The sequence below is a fragment of the Lucilia cuprina genome, chromosome 6 (assembly GCF_022045245.1).
Source record: "Lucilia cuprina isolate Lc7/37 chromosome 6, ASM2204524v1, whole genome shotgun sequence".
NCBI classification, from domain to species: Eukaryota; Metazoa; Arthropoda; class Insecta; order Diptera; family Calliphoridae; genus Lucilia; species Lucilia cuprina.
In genome coordinates this window covers 41,270,125-41,292,688 of record NC_060954.1, presented here as the reverse complement: position 1 = coordinate 41,292,688, position 22,564 = coordinate 41,270,125, and the positions used below count along the sequence as shown (strand labels likewise).

The following is a 22,564-nucleotide window of genomic DNA, read 5'->3' as shown; positions in this document are numbered from 1 at the left end:
TGTTTAATTATAAAATATTTAAATTTTAGCATTTTAAAATCATATTTTTGTGTTTTTATTCTATACACACACTTTTTGATTTGTTTTATTTTATTTTTAAAAATTCAGCACCAACAAAAGTAAATGACTTAAAACTTGTTCTAAATATTATATTATTTTTAACACACAATGCCGAGAAAGAAAGACTTTAAAAAAATAATAAAAAAAATTATCGCCAATAACTAAGAGAAAAATTATTGTCTTTTGGGCTTGGCCGTTAAACTTTTAGCTTGACTACTATCATTCGGTATCGGTAAACGGTTGTCGGCGGTTAACATTTGTTTTAAACTTTTTCGAAAAATATAAAAAATTTTAAATAAATTAAAATAAATCAAAGAATGAGAAAAAAAGTTTAAAAAGATTTGTTCAACTAATTAAAAAACGAAATAAAACGTTTGACAAAAAGCCTTAAATCTAAAATTTTTATATTATCAAAAAAAAAAAAGCAAAAATTTAAATTTCAAATTTGAAACAAAAATAATTTTATTCTAACAAAAAATTTAACATACAAAATGAACTTTCCATTAATACAACAAGTATCAGTAAAACGGAAAATGTTAATTTTATTAGTTTTATTTGTGAACATTTTAAATTGTTTGTGTCAGCAGTATTCGTGGTGTGATCCTCAGTTGTGTGGCGGTTCCAAAACTGTTCGTCATATTGCCTGTCGAAATAATGGTGTAAGGTTTTTGTAATTTATTAAAAAAAACATGAAATTATGCGTGTACTGGGCGTATGAGTTATTTTGTAGAATAAGTTCCTCATTCGACTTAGAAAAGTGTTTGTTAAAACTTATAAAAACACTGATTTAATATAATCATTAAAAAGGATCTTTTTTGAATCAAAGGATAATTCAGCTCACCAAATATTGACGTCAGGACAAAAATGTTGAGAAATGTTATCTAAATTAACTAAATTTTCATTTTCGGTTGGAACATCAGCAACATCAATTTTAGGGCCACCCTTATGTCCATAGATCTGTCTGCTAATAATACGAAAGAGACTATACGATAGAGAAGAATATGAAAAAGATATAAAAATAAAATTTCAAAAAATTAAACTTTTATTTAAAAAAATATAAAATTAAAAAATATAAAATTAAAAAAAAAACATAAAATTTACAAAAAAATTTTAACATCTAATAATACGTCATTAAAATCAAATTATGCTACTATGAGTAAAATATGCAAAAATATGCGCAAACGAATCGATTCCAAAATTCATAAATTATTCTATAAAATGTAAACTATATGTAGTATAACAGTTTTTTTCTACACAGAATGTTAATTGTTAATGTTTTTGTATCTAACACCACTGTAGTGGGGAGGGTATTATACATTTGGGCAGATGTTTGACTCGCCAAAAAACAGACAATGGTCTTACCCCACCCTTAAAGTATACCAATCGACTAAGAATCATTTCAGAACTTATTAAACCTTTTACGCACAAAACTAAACAACTGGACTTTTCATGAATTTGACTTCACCACCCTCTTAATTTTGATGTATATCGATCATTTTTGATGAAAAATGGAAAAAGTATTTTCGAAGGATATCACAGGATATTATGCTTTTTGGCATGCAGTAACATTAAATTGTAAAAAATGACGTATTTTTTTTTAAATTTACCATGTACTGTAGCTGTGAACTAAAAATAACGCTCTTTTTTCTAAGAAACACTTTTGTATAACATTTTTTATAGCAATGTTTTTGGTTAGTTTGAAAGCAGGATATATAAAACTTAAATCCGCTGAAATACACCTAAGCCTCTAACAGACCTGTTGAGCACTCTTTAACCAGTGCCCTAAGTGGGAATCACATCCACCTTCTCCGGTCTAACTAACTACAAAACTTACCACTAACCTACCGGAGTTTTTAGTATAACAGCTTTTATATAAAAAAATATTAGTATAACAGTTTTTATATCGAAAATTGTTCAAAATAACAGTTTTTTTCTTAAGAAATATTTTTGTATAATAGTTTTCTGTAGTAGGTTTTCACTAAAATGTTGCATTAAATATTGTTCTATTTATAAAACTTTTACCATAACAGTGTTTTATACATAAAAATTGTAGTATAAAAGTTATTTTTGTGCCAAATTTTTCAGTTCTTTTTTTGCAAAAAACAGTTTTTTTTTTCAAAAATTTTTTTATAAACAGTTTGAGGTAGCATGTTTTTATTAAAAATATTTTTCTTTACAAAATTTTTAGTATAACAGTATAACAAACAAGTAAGAGTGCTATATTCGGCTGTGCCGAATCTTATATACCCTTCACCATAGTGTATTTTAAACATAATTGATCTTACAGTCTAGTTAATAAAAACATTAAAAAAATTTGAGTCGATTTAAGAATGTTTCGGCGGCGGCTCTAGCAACTAAATATAGTTCGGCGGCGGCTATGCTCCGACTCGAAGCCGGTCGACTTTGACCTCTGATTCATTGCTGGTAAACAGTGACGAGACGTAGATTTTGTTTTTGTTTATCGAAAAAAAAATTGTTTTAAAAAGCACTTGGAAAAAATTTGTGTTAGTTTTAAATTTCAAACTTACATTATTCGCATAAAAATTATTGTACAATAACTCACAATCTACTCTCATATAATTGAAAACGTTTTAAATACTTTTTTCTATTCATTAAAAAATATATTTGCAAAACAAAAGGGAAAATTATTTTATTTTAACAAAAAATGCAAATCATATTTTTTTTGCTGTGTATTTTTTGTATGTTTGGAATCCAAACACAAATACACAGCTGAATAAAACCAAATACATCTACACACACACGTGTACATCTTTTTCTATATACAGTGTTGTTGTTGCTTTTATAACAATTTTTTGATGAATTTTTGCTGATTTTAAATAGCGATCTTCTCGAAAGCATGTCTAATAGAATTATTGAAGATTCGGATCTCTCCGATATCTGGGGTCCTCTAAAAACTGATTTCAACAGACAGACAGACAGACAGACAGACAGACAGACAGACGGACATGGCTTAATCGACTCTGCTATCTATAAGGATCCAGAATATATATACTTTATAGGGTCGGAAAATTATATTATAGAAATTACAAACGGAATGACAAACTTATATAAAAACGGTTTTTGTTGCAAAAAATAACAGTATAAAAACATAAATAACAGTTTTTTTACACAAAAGAATAAAATTTAACAGATTTTTGCAACAGAATTGGTTGGTATAACAGTTTTTTGTTTTATGTTTCCAGTAGAAAAGTTTTAGCATAACAGCAAAACAGAATAACAATTTTTTCTATAGAAAAATGTTAGTATCTATAACAGTTTTTCTACAGAAAATTTTAACATTTTTTTTTCTTCAGGAATTGTTATGTGTAACAGTTTTCTGTAGAAAGTTTTCGGAATAACATTTTTGATAGAGCATTTTTAGTATAACAATTTTTTCTACTGAGGAACTATGATATTTTTCTATACAAAAATTGTAGAATATAAGTTTTTATTAAAAATTTAGAAAATGTTTAGTGTAATTTTTTTTCTATAGACAAATTTTTAATATAACAGTTTTTTCAATAGAAAATTTTTAGTATAACAGTTTTTCTAAGAAAAGTTTAAAATCAATTGTATAATAGTTTTCTGTAATAGTACTAGTACTATAACAGTACTAAATATGCTTGGGTATAACCGTTTTTTCTACAGAAAAAATTTCAGTTTTTCTCTATAAAAAAAATGGTAGTTTTTCTCTATAGAAAAAATCTAAGTTTTTCTCTATAGAAAAAATCTAAGTTTTTCTCTATAGAAAAAATCTTAGTTTTTCTCTATAGAAAAAAATTCAGTTTTTCTCTATAGAAAACTTTCAGTGTAATTTTCAAAATATGAAAAATTTTCAATATAACTGTTTTTTTCTGAAATAGCTTTGTATAACAGCTTTCTGTAGTATTTTCATTTTTCATTTTAAAATAAAAATTACAGTATAACAGTTTTTTGTGACGAATATTTTTCAGTGTAAACGTTTTTCTACAGAAAATTTTCAATATAACAGAAATGGTTTTGTATAACAGTTTTTTGTAATATCTTTTAAGTAAACAGTTTTTCCTATACAAAATTTTCAAGTATAACAGCTTCTTACATAAATATTTTAGTATAGCAGTGTTTTCTACATAAAAATTTGAGTATAACCGTTTTGATGTATAAAACAATCTGTGTAACAGTACTTTCTACATCAAATGGTCAGAATATAAATTTCTCTTATAGAAAAATTTCTATATAAAAGTTTTTTCCTAATGTTTAACATTATACTGTATAACAGTTTACCTAAACTAAATATCGTACAGTAATTTATTGTAATTTAAATTTAATTTCCTAAATCGCAATGTTTTGTCATACTTTAAAAAAGTTTTAAAAAATCAATTTTATTTTAAACCAAAAAATGTCAGTTTCCTATTCATTGATATATAATACATCTACCGATTTTCCTATTGCAGCTCTTTCATCGTCGTTGCTTTCCCGATGCCAGCGATGTCGATATATCAAATTTCAAACATGTTTTCGTCGATGAACACAATAAACGCAGAAATTTAATTGCATCGGGTCAATTACCCGGTTATTATCCAGCAGCTAGAATGGCCACAATGGTGAGTGTTATTGTCTTTAAAATAATAAAAATCTTGTTAAAATTAAATTATTTCAAAAACCACAAAAAAAAACATATAATAAAAAATATAATTTAATTAAATCTCAATTTAAAGTGTTAATAATGATGTTAATAACAAGAGTTTAACAACCATTTAAACAAATAAATATATAAAAACAATAACAAAAAGTTGTCATCGAAAAATATTAAAATAATAGAAACAAAACAAAGTATCGACAGCAGCAACAACAGAAATCAATAAAATTTATGCAAATAAAACAAAAGGAATAAGTCGTATTATACACAAACTGTTTGTTTAGAAATTAAGAAAAAAGTTTAGAAAAAAATTTCAATAAAACATAACGATATTAACAATATAACACACACGCAGCGCACAGTGGTTTTCATTTAAATATACAAAGCTTAATAAAAATTAATAATTATTGTTAAAACCCAATAAAATCAACAACCAAATGATGACAGAAGCAGCTGGACATCTACACAGGCCAACACATTTTTAACCCGGAGAGTAAAGTATACTAAAGTATCGGAATCTGGACTTAGAACGTATACATTAGATCAGGTTTTTCAGATATCGCGGCATAGAAAGATTGATTTTTGCTATAACGTTATAGCAGCTTAATAATTGTTATGTTATCTGAATGAATGAAAGTCCAATAAGTAAAGATATGAGCTCTGTAATATTGCCCTTCTTCTTCGAGATAACGTTGCCCTAACAATGATCTGTTGATATTTATGTTTAATTTATTTGGTTTTTATACCCTACACTTCTTTATTAGATCCGTTTGTCAGACCGTTCATACGTACATATATTTGTCTGTGTGTCCATGTAAACTTTGTGCGCATGCTACAGGTAGCATTTGCAAAATAATTTCTTGAAATTTGACACATACACTTCTTTTGACGAAGTGCGCATTATTTCGCCTATTCCCCACTATAACTGTAATCTCATGATAATGCCGGTTCAGATCGGGCATCATTTAACCCTAGCTCTAATATATGGTATCCTTCTGAGAATTACTTGAATGTAAAAAATCACTTTAAACATTAATAATACCACATAACTCCTATTAATACCCTATAAAACTCCTATTTTTAAAATATTTTCAAAGTATACCAATGGGCTCAGAATCAGTTTCTGAGTTGATTTAACTATGTCCGTCCACGTAAACCTTGTAATCAAACTACAAGTGAATATTTTGCAGACAATTCAATAAGATTAGGTACATGATCTTCTTCTTCCAAGGACGAAGCCTATTGAAAATGCCTAGCCTTATGACCTTAATGACCATAGACCAAAATTTGACTTAAAAGTTAAGTATATCTGAGGCAAGGTACAATTCAACTGAAATGCTTTACTGTGCAGATTTAATCACACTTTATTTTAGTAACAGGTGTAGGGTGTTATATGGTCGGTTTCGGCCGACGTTAATTTCTTATTTTTTTAATTTTTACGAGTTATTTATTTCCAAGAAATTCTAAATGTTAGTTAGTTAGTTAGTTAGTTAGTTAGTTAGTTAGTTAGTTAGTAAGTTAGTTAGTTAGTTAGTTAGTTAGTTAGTTAGTTAGTTAGTAAGTTAGTTAGTTAGTTAGTTAGTTAGTTAGTTAGTTAGGTAGTTAGTTAGTTAGTTAGTTAGTTAGTTAGTTAGGTAGTTATTTAGTTAGTTAGTTAATTATTTAGTTATTTAGTTATTTAGTTATTTAGTTATTTAGTTATTTAGTTATTTAGTTATTTAGTTATTTAGTTATTTAGTTATTTAGTTATTTAGTTATTTAGTTATTTAGTTATTTAGTTATTTAGTTATTTAGTTATTTAGTTATTTAGTTATTTAGTTATTAGTTATTTAGTTATTTTAGTTATTTAGTTATTTAGTTATTTAGTTATTTAGTTATTTAGTTATTTAGTTATTTAGTTATTTAGTTATTTAGTTATTTAGTTATTTAGTTATTTAGTTATTTAGTTATTTAGTTATTTTTATTTAGTTATTTAGTTATTTAGTTATTTAGTTATTTAGTTATTTAGTTATTTAGTTATTAGTTATTTAGTTATTTTAGTTATTTAGTTATTTAGTTATTTTAGTTATTTAGTTATTTAGTTATTTAGTTATTTAGTTATTTTAGTTATTTAGTTATTTAGTTATTTAGTTATTTAGTTATTTAGTTATTTAGTTATTTAGTTATTTAGTTATTTAGTTATTTAGTTATTTAGTTATTTAGTTATTTAGTTATTTAGTTATTTAGTTATTTAGTTATTTAGTTATTTAGTTATTTAGTTATTTAGTATTTAGTTATTTGGTTATTTAGTTATTTAGTTATTAAGTTATTTAGTTATTTAGTTATTTAGTTATTTAGTTATTTAGTAATTTAGTTAGTTAGTAGTAAGTTAGTTAGTTAGTTAGTTAGTTAGTTAGTTAGTTAGTTAGTTAGTTAGTTAGTTAGTTAGTTAGTTAGTTAGTTAGTTAGTTAGTTAGTTAGTCAGTTAGTCAGTTAGTCAGTTAGTCAGTTAGTCAGTTAGTCAATTAGTCAGTTAGTCAGTTAGTCAGCTAGTTAGTTAGTTAGTTAGTTAGTTAGTTAGTTATTTATTAATTTAGTTATTTAGTTAATGAGTTATTTAGTTATTTAGTTATTTAGTTATTTAGTTATTTAGTTATTTAGTTATTTAGTTATTTAGTTATTTAGTTATTTAGTTATTTAGTTATTTAGTTATTTAGTTATTTAGTTAGTTAGTTAGTTAGTTAGTTAGTTAGTTAGTTAGTTAGTTAGTTAGTTAGTTAGTTAGCTAGTTAGCTAGTTAGCTAGTTAGCTAGTTAGCTAGTTAGTTAGTTAGTTAGTTAGTTAGTTAGTTAGTTAGTTAGTTAGTTAGTTAGTAAGTAAGTTAGTTAGTTAGTTAGTTAGTTAGTTAGTTAGTTAGTTAGTTAGTTAGTTAGTTAGTTATTTAGTTAGTTAGTTAGTTAGTTAGTTAGTTAGTTAGTTAGTTAGTTAGTTAGTTAGTTAGTTAGTTAGTTAGTTAGTTAGTTAGTTAGTTAGTTAGTTAGTTAGTTATTCCATTCGTTTAAATTTAACTTTTTGGCTTATTGGGTATAAGCACCTATTCAGAAAAAAAACACAGAAGTTTAAGAACTAGTTCTTAAGAAAAGGTATAAATAACCAAAGATTATAATAATTAAATAGATTTTTAATATCGTAAAAGCTCAAAAACATTAATTTAAGATTAAAATATAAAACAATGAATTGCTTAAAGGATTAATATTAAGATAATGTCCATAAATTATACTTTATTTAAAAACTGTAATTTGTTTAATGGAGCAAAAGATAAAGACCGGTCTTAAACAATAATAACATGAAGTATCGTAAATTTGAAATAAACCAAAAACAAAGTGTAGGTGCAAATCCGTTCTACAGAACGAGTGTCTAAAGCATTGACCATCTACACAACTAGTTCAGATTATGAGATTCTATTCATTATCTGTTCTTTATATCTTAAATAAACGCAACACGTGCACCCTTAAGCCGAATGTGTATATTTGTCATTCTCTGACAATAGATCATAAATCAAATATTAAATTAAAATGTAAAAAATAAAATTTTTAAAATAAATTATTATTAAAATGTTTGTTTTTTTAAAAAAACATCTTAATACAATCCATAAATTAGCCAATAACAAGGGAGAGACATGCAAATTCTGGCTAGGACAAGCTTAAACAAAAAACTCGATGAAAGAAAGTGTTTCCATGTTAAAAATCTTTCAATGAAATTATTAAATCTAAACCAGTTGTTACTGTTTAATAATTTGTTAAACAAAAAAGTTCTTTTGTTTAGGAAAACAAGTTAAAATGATCTAAGAGTTTTAAAACATTTGAAAAACACTGTTGACAGCTTCTATTTCAAAACATTTGTTCAATTCTAAAACTATTAGTATACCATTTAAATATTATAAAGCCATAACATAATTATAATTGTTAATAATTCTAAAATATTACCATCATTTGTTTACACTTTATTTGACTATTATTGATGTAACGTACATTTTTATTGCATCATACCGATGACATTGCAATAAAAGATTTAATAATTTGTTTAATTAATCTTCTATTCAGCCAACAGCCACACCTTTATGTATTCTGAGGTTTCTTCTTCTTTTCTATAAATACTTATAGCACTAGATTTATTTAAGTACGATTTAAAGGAAACGGATGTAATAAAAATAAAAAACAAAACTTTACAGTTATTTTAATTTTTTATTAATTCTTTAACTGACACTTGACTAATAACATGATGATTACTTTAGTTAGTTAGAGTTAGTAATTAAACATAAATAACAGATTAAGACAAGCATGAACTTTAAAAAATATTTAAATTATTTTACTAATTGTTATTATCTTGGGGTATATCATTGGGTGTTTATTTTATATCAGTGACAGCTACGTGAAGAATAAACACGAAGCAATTGTCGATTTGCGCAAGTTGTTTATATTTGTACCCTACACCAGGCATGGTTAAGAGACTGAAGTCGATAGACTAAACTATAGACTAGATTGTAGACTAGACTATGATCTAGATAATAGACTAAACTATTGACTAGACTATAGACTAGACTATAGACTAGACTATAGACTAGACTATAGACTAGACTATAGACTAGACTATAGACTAGACTATTGACAAGACTATAGACTAGACTATAGACTAGACTATAGACTAGACTATAGACTAGACTATAGACTAGACTATAGACTAGACTATAGACTAGACTATAGACTAGACTATAGACTAGACTATAGACTAGACTATAGACTAGACTATAGACTAGACTATAGACTAGACTATAGACTAGACTATAGACTAGACTATAGACTAGACTATAGACTAGACTATAGACTAGACTATAGACTAGACTATAGACTATACTATAGACTAGACTATAGACTAGACTATAGACTAGACTATAGACTAGACTATAGACTAGACTATAGACTAGACTATAGACTAGACTATAGACTAAACTATAGACTAGACTATAGACTAGACTATAGACTAGAATACTATGACTAGACTATAGACTAGACTATAGACTAGACTATAGACTAGACTATAGACTAGACTATAGACTAGACTATAGACTAGACTATGACTAGACTATAGACTAGACTATAGACTAGACTATAGACTAGACTATAGACTAGACTATAGACTAGACTATAGACTAGACTATAGACTAGACTATAGACTAGACTATAGACTAGACTATAGACTAGACTACAGACTAGACTATAGACTAGACTATAGACTAGACTATAGACTAGACTATAGACTAGACTATAGACTAGACTATAGACTAGACTATAGACTAGACTATAGACTAGACTATAGACTAGACTATAGACTAGACTATAGACTAGACTATAGACTAGACTATAGACTAGACTATAGACTAGACTATAGACTAGACTATAGACTAGACTATAGACTAGACTATAGACTAGACTATAGACTAGACTATAGACTAGACTATAGACTAGACTATAGACTAGACTATAGACTAGACTATAGACTAGACTATAGACTAGACTATAGACTAGACTATAGACTAGACTATAGACTAGACTATAGACTAGACTATAGACTAGACTATAGACTAGACTATAGACTAGACTATAGACTAGACTACTGACTAGACTATAGACTAGACTATAGACTAGACTATAGACTAGACTATAGACTAGACTATAGACTAGACTATAGACTAGACTATAGACTAGACTATAGACTAGACTATAGACTAGACTATAGACTAGACTACTGACTAGACTACAGACTAGACTATAGACTAGACTACAGACTAGACTATAGACTAGACTATAGACTAGACTATAGACTAAACTATAGACTAGACTATAGACTAGAATATAGACTATGAATATAGACCTAAATGCACGTATGTATGAGTTGTATCCTGAAGACCATCATTACCTAAGAGTTTTATCTAGAATATTTAATCTTTATGGTCCATTTTAACCCTAAAACGTTTTAATATTAAAAGAGTTTCTAATTGCTATTTATAAAAGAATAGAGTAGACTATTAACGCCATTTTTGTACTTATCACTAGACTACAAAACTAATAAAACTACTATTTTAATTCTTACAGGTTTGGGATGATGAACTACAATATTTAGCCGGTCTTAATGTACGCACTTGTAAATTGGATCATGATGATTGTAATCATACCTACAGATTCCACAATACCGGACAAAATTTATGCGGCATCTCTAGATTGAAGTCACGCTACGTAAATGTAACAAATCTTATAGATGAAACCATAACATTATGGTTTGACACCGAATATGATTTGATTGATAGAACTTTTGTAGATTCCTTTAAGGTTACCAGAAATTTGTAAGTTAAGAAATTTATTTCTGTAAAAAATTTATATAAACATAATTAATTTTCCTTGACTATAACAGTGAAGCTTATGGGCATTTTGCTGAAATGATTGTTGATCGCATTGATCGTGTGGGCTGTGCTATAATGCGTTTTACCCGACCCGATTATCCGCACTTGTATGTCTATAATGTGGTGTGCAACTACTCATCGGTGTATGCTCTGGGTGCTCCTCTCTATAAAACTGGTTATCCTGGCAGCGGTTGTAAGACTGGTAGAAATCCACGATTCCCGGCATTGTGTTCAGAACGCGAAGATTTTGATCCTAATTATTGAGATTTTATATTTAATATATAAAGTGAAATAATGTGTATCTGTGAATTTATTATTATTTTTTTAATATTTTTAAGAAATTTTTTTGTTGATTTATACAACAATTTAGTGTAAATAGTTGTAAAAGTAATTTAGATTTAAGAGAAAACAAAACTGTATATGAATTCGTTTAAAAAAGAATGAAATTAAAAAATTTTAAAATTTATTTTTTAAAAATTCTCATGGATTTTTATTGTTGTTAGTGATGGGAAAATGATAATATGACTGACTATCAGAAAAGGGTATTTCGGGGCACGCCATATTTAATGACTTTACTCTAAATATCCTCGATTAAAAGGACTTAGACCGAGAAAGGACTTAGACCTGTCTGCTGCTATGCAGACGATGTCGTAACACTTTTAAAAGAATTGTGATTAAGAGTTAAATAGACCCTAAGCTGGGCTCAACTGAAAGGCCTCAAGATATCGCCTTTATTCTGGGTAGCTACAATTAAAAGGGACCCGAGCCGAGCAGACGATGTAAAAATACTTTAAATGGTAATTCCTCGTGTGTAAGGGCTGAAGAGCCTTTAGGTGGGGTCAATTTTGAGGCCTGAACTAAGACTGGAGTTGTGGCCTCTGGTAGGTTAGTGATCTAGTCTGGTAGACCGGAGGTGGTGGGTTCGATTCCCACCCGTGGCACTGGTTAAGGAGCCTACAACAGGCCCGATAGAGGCCTAGGTGTATTTCGTCGGATTTGATGTGTATACATCCTCCTTTCAAACTAACTAACCAACTAATTAAGTAACTAACTAACTAAGACTGAAGTTTGTCTTTAGACGTAAAGTGTAATATTATATAGAGCTTAGCATACATGCTGATCGGGCAAAAGTACTGTCGATGTCAAAATACTTTAAATGGTAATTTCTTGTGTGTAATGACTGAATAGCCTCTGAATACGTCCTTAAGGTGGGGTCAACTGAGAGGCCTGAATGTTAACCTGACGAAGACTGAAGTTTGTCTTTATACGTAAACTGCGATTTTATATAGAGTTCAGCATACATGCTGATCGGGCAAAAGAAGTGTTATAAGCACTCTAAAGGGAGGGTCTGGGGATCTTTATTGTTCTCCTGCTGACTACCTAATCGCAAGAACTCATATAAATGTAGGGCATGTGCAGAAGATAATGAATCTCTGGAGCATTTTCTTTGTCATACATTCGTCAAAATTGCATTCAAAAATAGTGATATTGGTATTACTCCAGATATAACATTTCTCGTGAACTTTCCCAACAGACAACTATTTCTTTCAAAGCAGTTCTTTTGACGAGGAATCCATAAAGTTTGATAAATGCATGACAATGGCCCTTAATATTCTAAGGTATACGACCATTTTATCTGGAAAATCAAGTTTTTAAAATAAACTAAAAAAAAGTATAAGAAAACTATTTTTTGACTACGCAATAGTGAAGTATATTTTCGAATAAAATGAAATTTATTCAGATTTTCAAATACGTAATAATATATTCCTTCCATGAATCTAATGGTGAAGAATCAATTTAAAAGTTTTTAAGCGTTACAAAATTTTCTAAAGTCCATGAAAGTCTAATTCGATTCATATCAAATTATTCAAAAAACGTAAGTCTATAAAATTCCCTTTACCAATGCAATATACATTAATAGTTCTATATACTAAACGTGTAAACTTAGTTAAAAACGTTATAAACAAATATTAAAACTTTATACTTAAAATCGAATTCAAAATTTTATTAAAAATTATGAGAGTTTCGTTACTAAAATTGTTTACCCATTTGCCAATTAGGCGGAAAATAATAATTTTATTGTTTTTATTAGAGAATATCTTAAATTGTTTATGTGCGGAGAATTCATGGTGTGATCCTCAGTTATGTGGAAATAGAACAGACGTTCATCATATTGCCTGCGAAAATGATGGTGTATGTATCGAAATGTTTGTGTTACACCCACCAATAAATATTGGGAACCGGACAATAGACTAGACCACTTTCTAGACTTATACCTAACTAGGAACTAAATAAGTCTAAGGAATAAACTATCGACTAGATTATAGACACGACTACCGACTAAAATAGACTAGAATATAGATTATAGTATATACTAAATTATAAACTAAACGTTATTCCAATGACTTAACTATAACTATAGACTAGACTATATACAAGATTATAGACTATAGTCTAGTCTATAATCTTGTATATAGTCTAGTCTATAGTTATAGTTAAGTCCTTGGAATAACGTTTAGTTTATAATTTAGTATATAGTTTATAATTTATATATAGACTAGATTATAAACTTAACCACAGACTATAGGCTAAACTATAGCCTAGACTATGGACTGGACTATAGACTAGAATATAGACATTCTGTAGACTATAGACTATAGACTAAACTATTGACGAGACTATAGACTAAACAATAGAGAAGATTTTAAACTAGACTATAGACTAGACTATAGACTAGACTATAGACTAGACTATAGACTAGACTATAGACTAGACTATAGACTAGACTATAGACTAGACTATAGACTAGACTATAGACTAGACTATAGACTAGACTATAGACTAGACTATAGACTAGACTATAGACTAGACTATAGACTAGACTATAGACTAGACTATAGACTAGAACAAAGACTTGAACATAGACTAGACTATAGACTAGACTAGGTTTTAGACTAGAATATAAACTTGACTATGGACTACATTTTAAATTTGACGACAGACTAGACCATAGATTACATAATACACTAGACTATAAAATAACCAGATTATAGACTACACTATTAACTAGACTATAGGCCAAAATATATATTAGACTATATACTCCACTGTTGAATAGTCTATAGACTATAGACTATATAAGTATACTGTTGGTTTAATCCATATACTGTTTGCTAAATCATAGAAATTTAAAGAGGCTTGCTCCGACGATGCTACCGATATAGATATTTCCAAATACAAACAGTTATTCCTAGATGAACACAACAAACGAAGAAATTTACTTGCTTCAGGGGAGGTAACTGGTTATGATTCAGCAGCCAGAATGGCAACAGTAGTAAGTATTTAAAGAAAGTTATACTAAAAAGATATAAACATTTTAAAAAAGTGTTAATATAAAATGTTTCAACATTATTTACCAAACATTTGTTTTAAAACAATAAAAGAAATCGTATAATTACTTTATGCAAGACGATCCTAAGGCAGACTTTTTGTACTGAGTTTGAAAAAAAATCAAAAAACTTAATAAAACAAATCAATAATAAATAATTTTTAAGTCTGAAAAAAATTATTAGTATTCTAAATAATACAGGTGCGGTAGTTCTTATTTTAATAAAATCCCATAAAGCAAATTATTACCACTGTATATAAAATAATAGAAAAAAAATTATTTAAAACAAACATTGAATAACTTTAAGAACCAGTTCTGAAAAAATAATGAACTAAGAATAACCAGTGTTTCTAAATAATATATAAAATATTGAAAAATTATTTTATAACAAAAAAGATTAATGCGAAATTAAAACATTAAATCAGGGGTTGCATAAAAGGATTAAGATTAATAAGAAGATAATAAATTATATTTCATTTGAGACGACAAATTTAAAAGTTCTACTTATAATTTTTCTTTAATAAAAATAGAAATACGTAAATTGTGAACTATAAGGTGTCGATTAACGCAATAAACAGACTAGACTATAGCCTTGATTATGTGAACAAGATAATAGTCCCACTATATTCCGCACTTTAGACAGGACTAGACTATATACTAGACTATAGACTAGACTATCTACTAGACTATCTAATAGACTATAGACTAGACTATAGACTAGACTAAAGACAAGACTATAGACTAGACTATAGACTAGACTATAGACTAGACTATTAGTCTAGTCTATAGTCTAGTCTATAGTCTAGTCTATAGTCTAGTCTATAGTCTAGTCTATAGTCTAGTCTATAGTCTAGTCTATAGTCTAGTCTATAGTCTAGACTATTGGCTAGACTATAGTCTAGTCTATAGTCTAAACTATAGGCTAGACTATTGGCTAGACTATAGATTAGACTAAAGGCTAGACTATCGACCAAACCATGAATGACTTAAATGCTTCTTCTATTATTTCTAATTCGATTGAGTTTTGTTCTTTAGAGAGTGTTTTTATAAAAACTTTAAACTTTTATTCGTTTAACCAGTTTGAAATTTGCAATATATCTTAAGCGTAGCCATTACAATAAAATCAATAGAGTGTAATCTTTTAAATACTTTCTGCATCTCATTATCATAAATCTATTGTATTCGGATTAGACGTCAAAACATCGAAAATCTTTTGTTTTGATACGAGTTGTAAACAAGAAACACGTGCCCTTTTATTTTCTAGCCTCTGGCATACTTTTTTTAACAAAACGTCGACAGTTTTTACGCACCTAAGCCGGGTATATTGAGTCTCTGTTATTTCTTTAGGTCATAAATTAATATTGCTTTAAATTAAAATATTAAAAAAAAAACATTCAAATTTTCAAATAAATTATTATAAAAATTAATAATACATAAGAAAAACATGCAAATTTTAGTTACCACCTGAAAATCGATTAAAGAAAGTATTTCCAACTCTAAAATCATTCAATAAAATTTAAACCAGTTCCGATCGAATTCATAAAGAAATCATTTAGATGGGAGATATAAAGATAAGATAAGAATAAAAAAAATTAAAACTATTAAAATGTTTTTAAGAGATTTTATTTTAAATGGAATTATTAGTATTATAAATGTTCAATAGTTTAATAATAATTATTGAGATATTAACATTTTTATTAAAATTATTTCATAATTTGTACTCGTGCTGTGACATCTATTTAAAATCTATGCTAATTTCATTTGATTTTTATTATCGACGTAATACATATTACTTATTACTCTATTGCATAAGTATATTTAAATCTCAATATATTTTAATTTATCAATTATTCAGTCGATTGCCACCGCACCTTTATGCATACATCCAATTCTTGCTTCCCATCAATAAATATTTATGAGACGTGATTTGTCTAATCGCGGTACTGAGGAAACGGATGTTGTAATACAAACAGCTTTATGATTGTAGTTAATAAAAACATCATAGTTATTTTATTATAATTTTTTCTTAATACTTTAACTGACACTTGGCTAATAGAAAACGTTTATTTTAGACGTAGTTATTAAACATAAATTAATGATTAAAACAAACATTAACTTAAAAAAAATTATATTTTTTAACATTTTTATAATAAACAAACAAATTGGTAGCTTCAGGCTTATTGATTACTTGTTAACTGTTAAATAGTCATAATTTTAAATCTTTGAATCGATAGATTTAACTGAAAGATTTTAAGATAATGATTTCCAATAATCTGTTTCAAACATATAGTATGTATCTCATCTGTATTATAGTCAGGTCTAAAGACTTTACTATAGTCGGCACATTATAGTCAAGATTATAGTCAATACTGTTGTCAGGACTATAGTCTTTATTATAGTCAGGACTATAGTCTATACTATAGTCAGGACTATAGTCTATACTATAGTCAGGACTATAGTCTATACTATAGTCAGGACTATAGTCTATACTATAGTCAGGACTATAGTCTATACTATAGTCAGGACTATAGTCTATACTATAGTCAGGACTATAGTCTATACTATAGTCAGGACTATAGTCTATACTATAGTCAGGACTATAGTCTATACTTTAGTCAGGACAATAGTCTATACTATAGTCAGGACTATAGTCTATACTATAGTCAGGACTATAGGCTATACTATAGTCAGGACTATAGTCTATACTATAGTCAGGACTATAGTCTATACTATAGTCAGGACTATAGTCTATACTATAGTCAGGACTATAGTCTTATACTATAGTCAGGACTATAGTCTATACTATAGTCAGGACTATAGTCTATACTATAGTCAGGACTATAGTCTATACTATAGTCAGGACTATAGTCTATACTATAGTCAGGACTATAGTCTATACTATAGTCAGGACTATAGTCTATACTATAGTCAGGACTATAGTCTATACTATAGTCAGGACTATAGTATATACTATAGTCAGGACTATAGTCTATACTATAGTCAGGACTATAGTCTATACTATAGTCAGGACTATAGTCTATACTATAGTCAGGACTATAGTCTATACTATAGTCAGGACTATAGTCTATACTATAGTCAGGACTATAGTCTATACTATAGTCAGGACTATAGTCTATACTATAGTCAGGACTATAGTCTATACTATAGTTAGGACTACAGTCTATACTATAGTCAGGACTATAGTCTATACTATAGTCAGGACTATAGTCTATACTATAGTCAGGACTATAGTCTATACTATAGTCAGGACTATAGTCTATACTATAGTCAGGACTATAGTCTATACTATAGTCAGGACTATAGTCTATACTATAGTCAGGACTATAGTCTATACTATAGTCAGGACTATAGTCTATACTATAGTCAGGACTATAGTCTATACTATAGTCAGGACTATAGTCTATACTATAGTCAGGACTATAGTCTATACTATAGTCAGGACTATAGTCTATACTATAGTCAGGACTATAGTCTATACTATAGTCAGGACAATAGTCTATACTATAGTCAGGACTATAGTCTATACTATAGTCAGGACTATAGTCTATACTATAGTGAGGACTATAGTCTGTACTATAGTCAGGACTATAGTCTATACTATTGTCAGGACTATAGTCTATACTATTGTCAGGACTATAGTCTATACTATAGTCAGGACTATAGTCTATACTATTGTCAGGACTATAGTCTATACTATTGTCAGGACTATAGTCTATACTATTGTTAGGACTATAGTCTATACTATAATCAGGACTATAGTCTATACTATAGTCAGGACTATAGTCTATACTATTGTCAGGACTATAGTCTATACTATTGTCAGGACTATAGTCTATACTATAGTTAGGAATATAGTCTATACGATAGTCAGGACTATAGTCTATACTATAGTCAGGACTATAGTCTATACTATAGTCAGGACTATAGTCTATACTATAGTCAGTACTATAGTCTATACTATAGTCAGGACTATAGTCCTATATATTTTTTAACATTTTTATAATAAACAAACAAATTGGTAGCTTCAGGCTTATTGATTACTTGTTAACTGTTAAATAGTCATAATTTTAAATCTTTGAATCGATAGATTTAACTGAAAGATTTTAAGATAATGATTTCCAATAATCTGTTTCAAACATATAGTATGTATCTCATCTGTATTATAGTCAGGTCTAAAGACTTTACTATAGTCGGCACATTATAGTCAAGATTATAGTCAATACTGTTGTCAGGACTATAGTCTTTATTATAGTCAGGACTATAGTCTATACTATAGTCAGGACTATAGTCTATACTATAGTCAGGACTATAGTCTATACTATAGTCAGGACTATAGTCTATACTATAGTCAGGACTATAGTCTATACTTTAGTCAGGACAATAGTCTATACTATAGTCAGGACTATAGTCTATACTATAGTCAGGACTATAGGCTATACTATAGTCAGGACTATAGTCTATACTATAGTCAGGACTATAGTCTATACTATAGTCAGGACTATAGTCTATACTATAGTCAGGACTATAGTCTATACTATAGTCAGGACTATAGTCTATACTATAGTCAGGACTATAGTCTATACTATAGTCAGGACTATAGTCTATACTATAGTCAGGACTATAGCCTATACTATAGTCAGGACTATAGTCTATACTATAGTCAGGACTATAGTCTATACTATATTCAGGACTATAGTCTATACTATAGTCAGGACTATAGTCTATACTATAGTCAGGACTATAGTCTATACTATAGTCAGGACTATAGTCTATACTATAGTCAGGACTATAGTCTATACTATAGTCAGGACTATAGTCTATACTATAGTCAGGACTATAGTCTATACTATAGTCAGGACTATAGTCTATACTATAGTCAGGACTATAGTCTATACTATAGTCTATACTATAGTCAGGACTATAGTCTATACTATAGTCAGGACTATAGTCTATACTATAGTTAGGACTACAGTCTATACTATAGTCAGGACTATAGTCTATACTATAGTCAGGACTATAGTCTATACTATAGTCAGGACTATAGTCTATACTATAGTCAGGACTATAGTCTATACTCTATACTATTGTCAGGACTATAGTCTATACTATTGTCAGGACTATAGTCTATACTATTGTCAGGACTATAGTCTATACTATAATCAGGACTATAGTCTATACTATAGTCAGGACTATAGTCTATACTATTGTCAGGACTATAGTCTATACTATTGTCAGGACTATAGTCTATACTATAGTTAGGACTATAGTCTATACGATAGTCAGGACTATAGTCTATACTATAGTCAGGACTATAGTCTATACTATAGTCAGGACTATAGTCTATACTATAGTCAGTACTATAGTCTATACTATAGTCAGGACTATAGTCTATACTATTGTCAGGACTATAGTCTATACTATTGTCAGGACTATAGTCTATACTATAGTCAGGACTATAGTCTATACTATTGTCAGGACTATAGTCTATACTTTTGTCAGGACTATAGTCTATACTATTGTCAGGACTATAGTCTATAATATTGTCAGGACTATAGTCTATACTATAGTCAGGACTATAGTCTATACTATTGACAGGACTATAGTCTATACTATTGTCAGAACTATAGTCTATACTATTGTCAGAACTATAGTCTATACTATAGTCAGGACTATAGTCTATATTATTAGTCTATACTGTTATCCACACTATAGTCAGGACTATAGTCTAGACTATAGTAAGTACTATATAGTCACACTATAGTCAGGACAATAATTTATATTTTAGTCAGTAGAATAGTCAGATCTATTGGCAGGACAATAGTCAATAATATATTCAGGACTTAAGTCTATAGTCTTTTGATGAAAATGTTAATATTATTTAAAATTTTTTGTTTTTATCATCAAAAACTATAAAATCTTACAGTTATGGGATGAAGATTTAGAATATTTAGGACGACTAAATTTACACACCTGTAAATTAGATCATGATGATTGCAATCATACCTTTAAGTATCGCAATGTTGGACAGAACCTCTGCGCCATCTCAAAGTTTAAGACTGAGGAAGTCGACATTAAAAATATCATTGATGAAGCTGTAACAATGTGGTTTGATGAATACAAATTAATTAATAAATCGTTTGTAGAAAAATTTTCTGGAGAAGGCAATTTGTAAGTTAATGATTTATTTAGTTATATAAAACTTTATAGATTAGTTTCACTTTCATCAATTTTTCAGTGAATCTTATGGTCATTTTCTTGAAATAGCTGTTGAACGTAATACTTATATTGGTTGTGCTATAATGCGTTTTACACGTGCCGATCATCCCGAATTTCATATCTTTCATGTTGTTTGTAATTATTCTTCAACATATGCAGTGGGTGCTCCCGTCTATAAAGCAGGTGAACCGGCTAGTGATTGTAAGAGTGGTAAAAATTCGAAATATCCTGCATTGTGTTCGGAAAAGGAAGAGGTTGATCCTAATTATTAATGTATTATTATGTAATGCATGAGTATTTGTAATTGTTTAATAAATTTGTTGAATCACTTATGAAAAGAAGCCATTGTATTCGAAAAATGCATGATTAGGGCAATTGTATGATAGTTATAGAAAAAGGTGAAAACATATTCTTTTCAATTTTGTCTAGAAAATTCCCCACTGTGCAAGGATTATTAATATGCTGTTATTTAAAGTATATTTATTTTGTAATTTCCATTGTAAATATTATCAAATTATTGTTGAGGGAAATGTTTTCTTTTGGGTCAATATATTTTATACATTTATTTTAATATATTTTTTATGAACCATAATAATATAAAACACTTATTGCACTTTAATACACGAACAAAATATAAAAAAAAAATAAACACATATGCAAATCAATTAGTAATTTACAAATATTTACACCCTCCCACTTATAAATTTATATGTGAACGAGAAGCAACGTTTGTCACCTGCTATAAAAATCTCAGATAATAAAATTAAATATGTAAATTAGTTTTTTGTTATAAATATTTGAAATTCAATACATTTGAAATTGAAAACAAAAAATAAAGTACAAAATTCACATAAAGTTAAAATTATGCAAAAAAAAATGCAGTTAGTAAGTTGGAATTTTTGGCCGGAAGTTTTTACCGTTTGGTTTTAGGATTCACACGATGGGTTAAAGGGAGTATAGACGTTTTTCTTATCAAGCGATAGGTGGATGGTGATGGACAATCTTGTATCTCCAAGCCATAGTTTTACTTAATCTAAGAAAGAACAGACATTCTACAAACGTGAGCAAATTAATACTACTGAGGTAAAAACATAGTTTCACTCCTATGAAGGTTATACTTGGAGAGAGCACGTTAAGCTACCTCCGTCTTTCTGAACCCTCTGATGATAATGAGGACATCCATTACAAAAAATATTTGAGGTAAAGACGATCAAGTTTCCCGAGGAGTGGATAGCGGGGAATATACCTAAGAAGAGAAAGAGCCTCCCATTTTTTTTTTTTTTTTTTTTGATAGACAATCAAAAACCCTGTGAGGTGACAATATTAGGCCAGATATTCCGAAAACAAAAACCAAACCTACGAAAAAGAATCCCTGAAAATTGAGAAAGGATAATAGGAAAATAGTCTCCATCTTACGGCAAAGTTGCCAGAAGAAGATACCGGGACAATCCGCATCCACTATCACCCGATGTTTTCATATGCAAAGACAATGAATCAGATAGTTAGTCAGTCAGTCAGATAGTTAGTTAGTTGGTTAGTTAGTTAGTTAGTTAGTTAGTTAGTTAGTTAGTTAGTTAGTTAGTTAGTTAGTTAGTTAGTTAGTTAGTTTGTTTGTTTGTTAGTTAGTCAGTCAGTCAGTCAGTCAGTCAGTCAGATAGTTAGTTAGTTAGTTGGTTAGTTAGTTAGTTAGTTAGTTAGTTAGTTAGTTAGTTTGTTTGTTAGTTAGTTAGTTAGTAAGTTAGTTAGTTAGTTAGTTAGTTAGTTAGTTAGTTAGTTAGTTAGTTAGTTAGTTTGTTAGTTAGTTAGTTAGTTAGTTAGTTAGTTA

General features: G+C 28.4%; 2 protein-coding genes across 2 annotated transcripts; both read left to right on the top strand.

The window, feature by feature from the left end:
• Positions 1-295: 295 nt before the first annotated feature.
• On the top strand, positions 296-11,581 carry LOC111686891 (antigen 5 like allergen Cul n 1-like). Its single transcript, XM_023449285.2, has 4 exons — positions 296-719; positions 4,494-4,643; positions 10,810-11,057; positions 11,126-11,581. The coding sequence occupies exons 1-4, from the start codon at positions 552-554 to the stop codon at positions 11,376-11,378; spliced, it is 819 nt and encodes a 272-aa protein (XP_023305053.2). The 5' UTR covers positions 296-551; the 3' UTR covers positions 11,379-11,581.
• Positions 11,582-13,040: 1,459 nt separating this feature from the next.
• LOC111686893 (antigen 5 like allergen Cul n 1-like) lies at positions 13,041-21,061 on the top strand. The gene is made up of 4 exons (XM_046955469.1): positions 13,041-13,307; positions 14,299-14,448; positions 20,447-20,691; positions 20,759-21,061. Exons 1-4 carry the CDS (start codon positions 13,131-13,133, stop codon positions 21,009-21,011), a joined length of 825 nt encoding a protein of 274 aa, XP_046811425.1. The 5' UTR covers positions 13,041-13,130; the 3' UTR covers positions 21,012-21,061.
• Positions 21,062-22,564: the final 1,503 nt, after the last annotated feature.

Coding starts and splice junctions, on each gene's coding strand:
- LOC111686891 (XM_023449285.2), top strand. CDS start 552: ATGAACTTTCCATTAATACAACAAGTATCAGTAAAACGGAAAATGTTA. Junction 720..4,493: donor TTGCCTGTCGAAATAATGGT/GTAAGGTTTTTG, acceptor TTCCTATTGCAG/CTCTTTCATCGTCGTTGCTT. Junction 4,644..10,809: donor CAGCTAGAATGGCCACAATG/GTGAGTGTTATT, acceptor TAATTCTTACAG/GTTTGGGATGATGAACTACA.
- LOC111686893 (XM_046955469.1), top strand. CDS start 13,131: ATGAGAGTTTCGTTACTAAAATTGTTTACCCATTTGCCAATTAGGCGG. Junction 13,308..14,298: donor TTGCCTGCGAAAATGATGGT/GTATGTATCGAA, acceptor GCTAAATCATAG/AAATTTAAAGAGGCTTGCTC. Junction 20,692..20,758: donor TTTTCTGGAGAAGGCAATTT/GTAAGTTAATGA, acceptor TCAATTTTTCAG/TGAATCTTATGGTCATTTTC.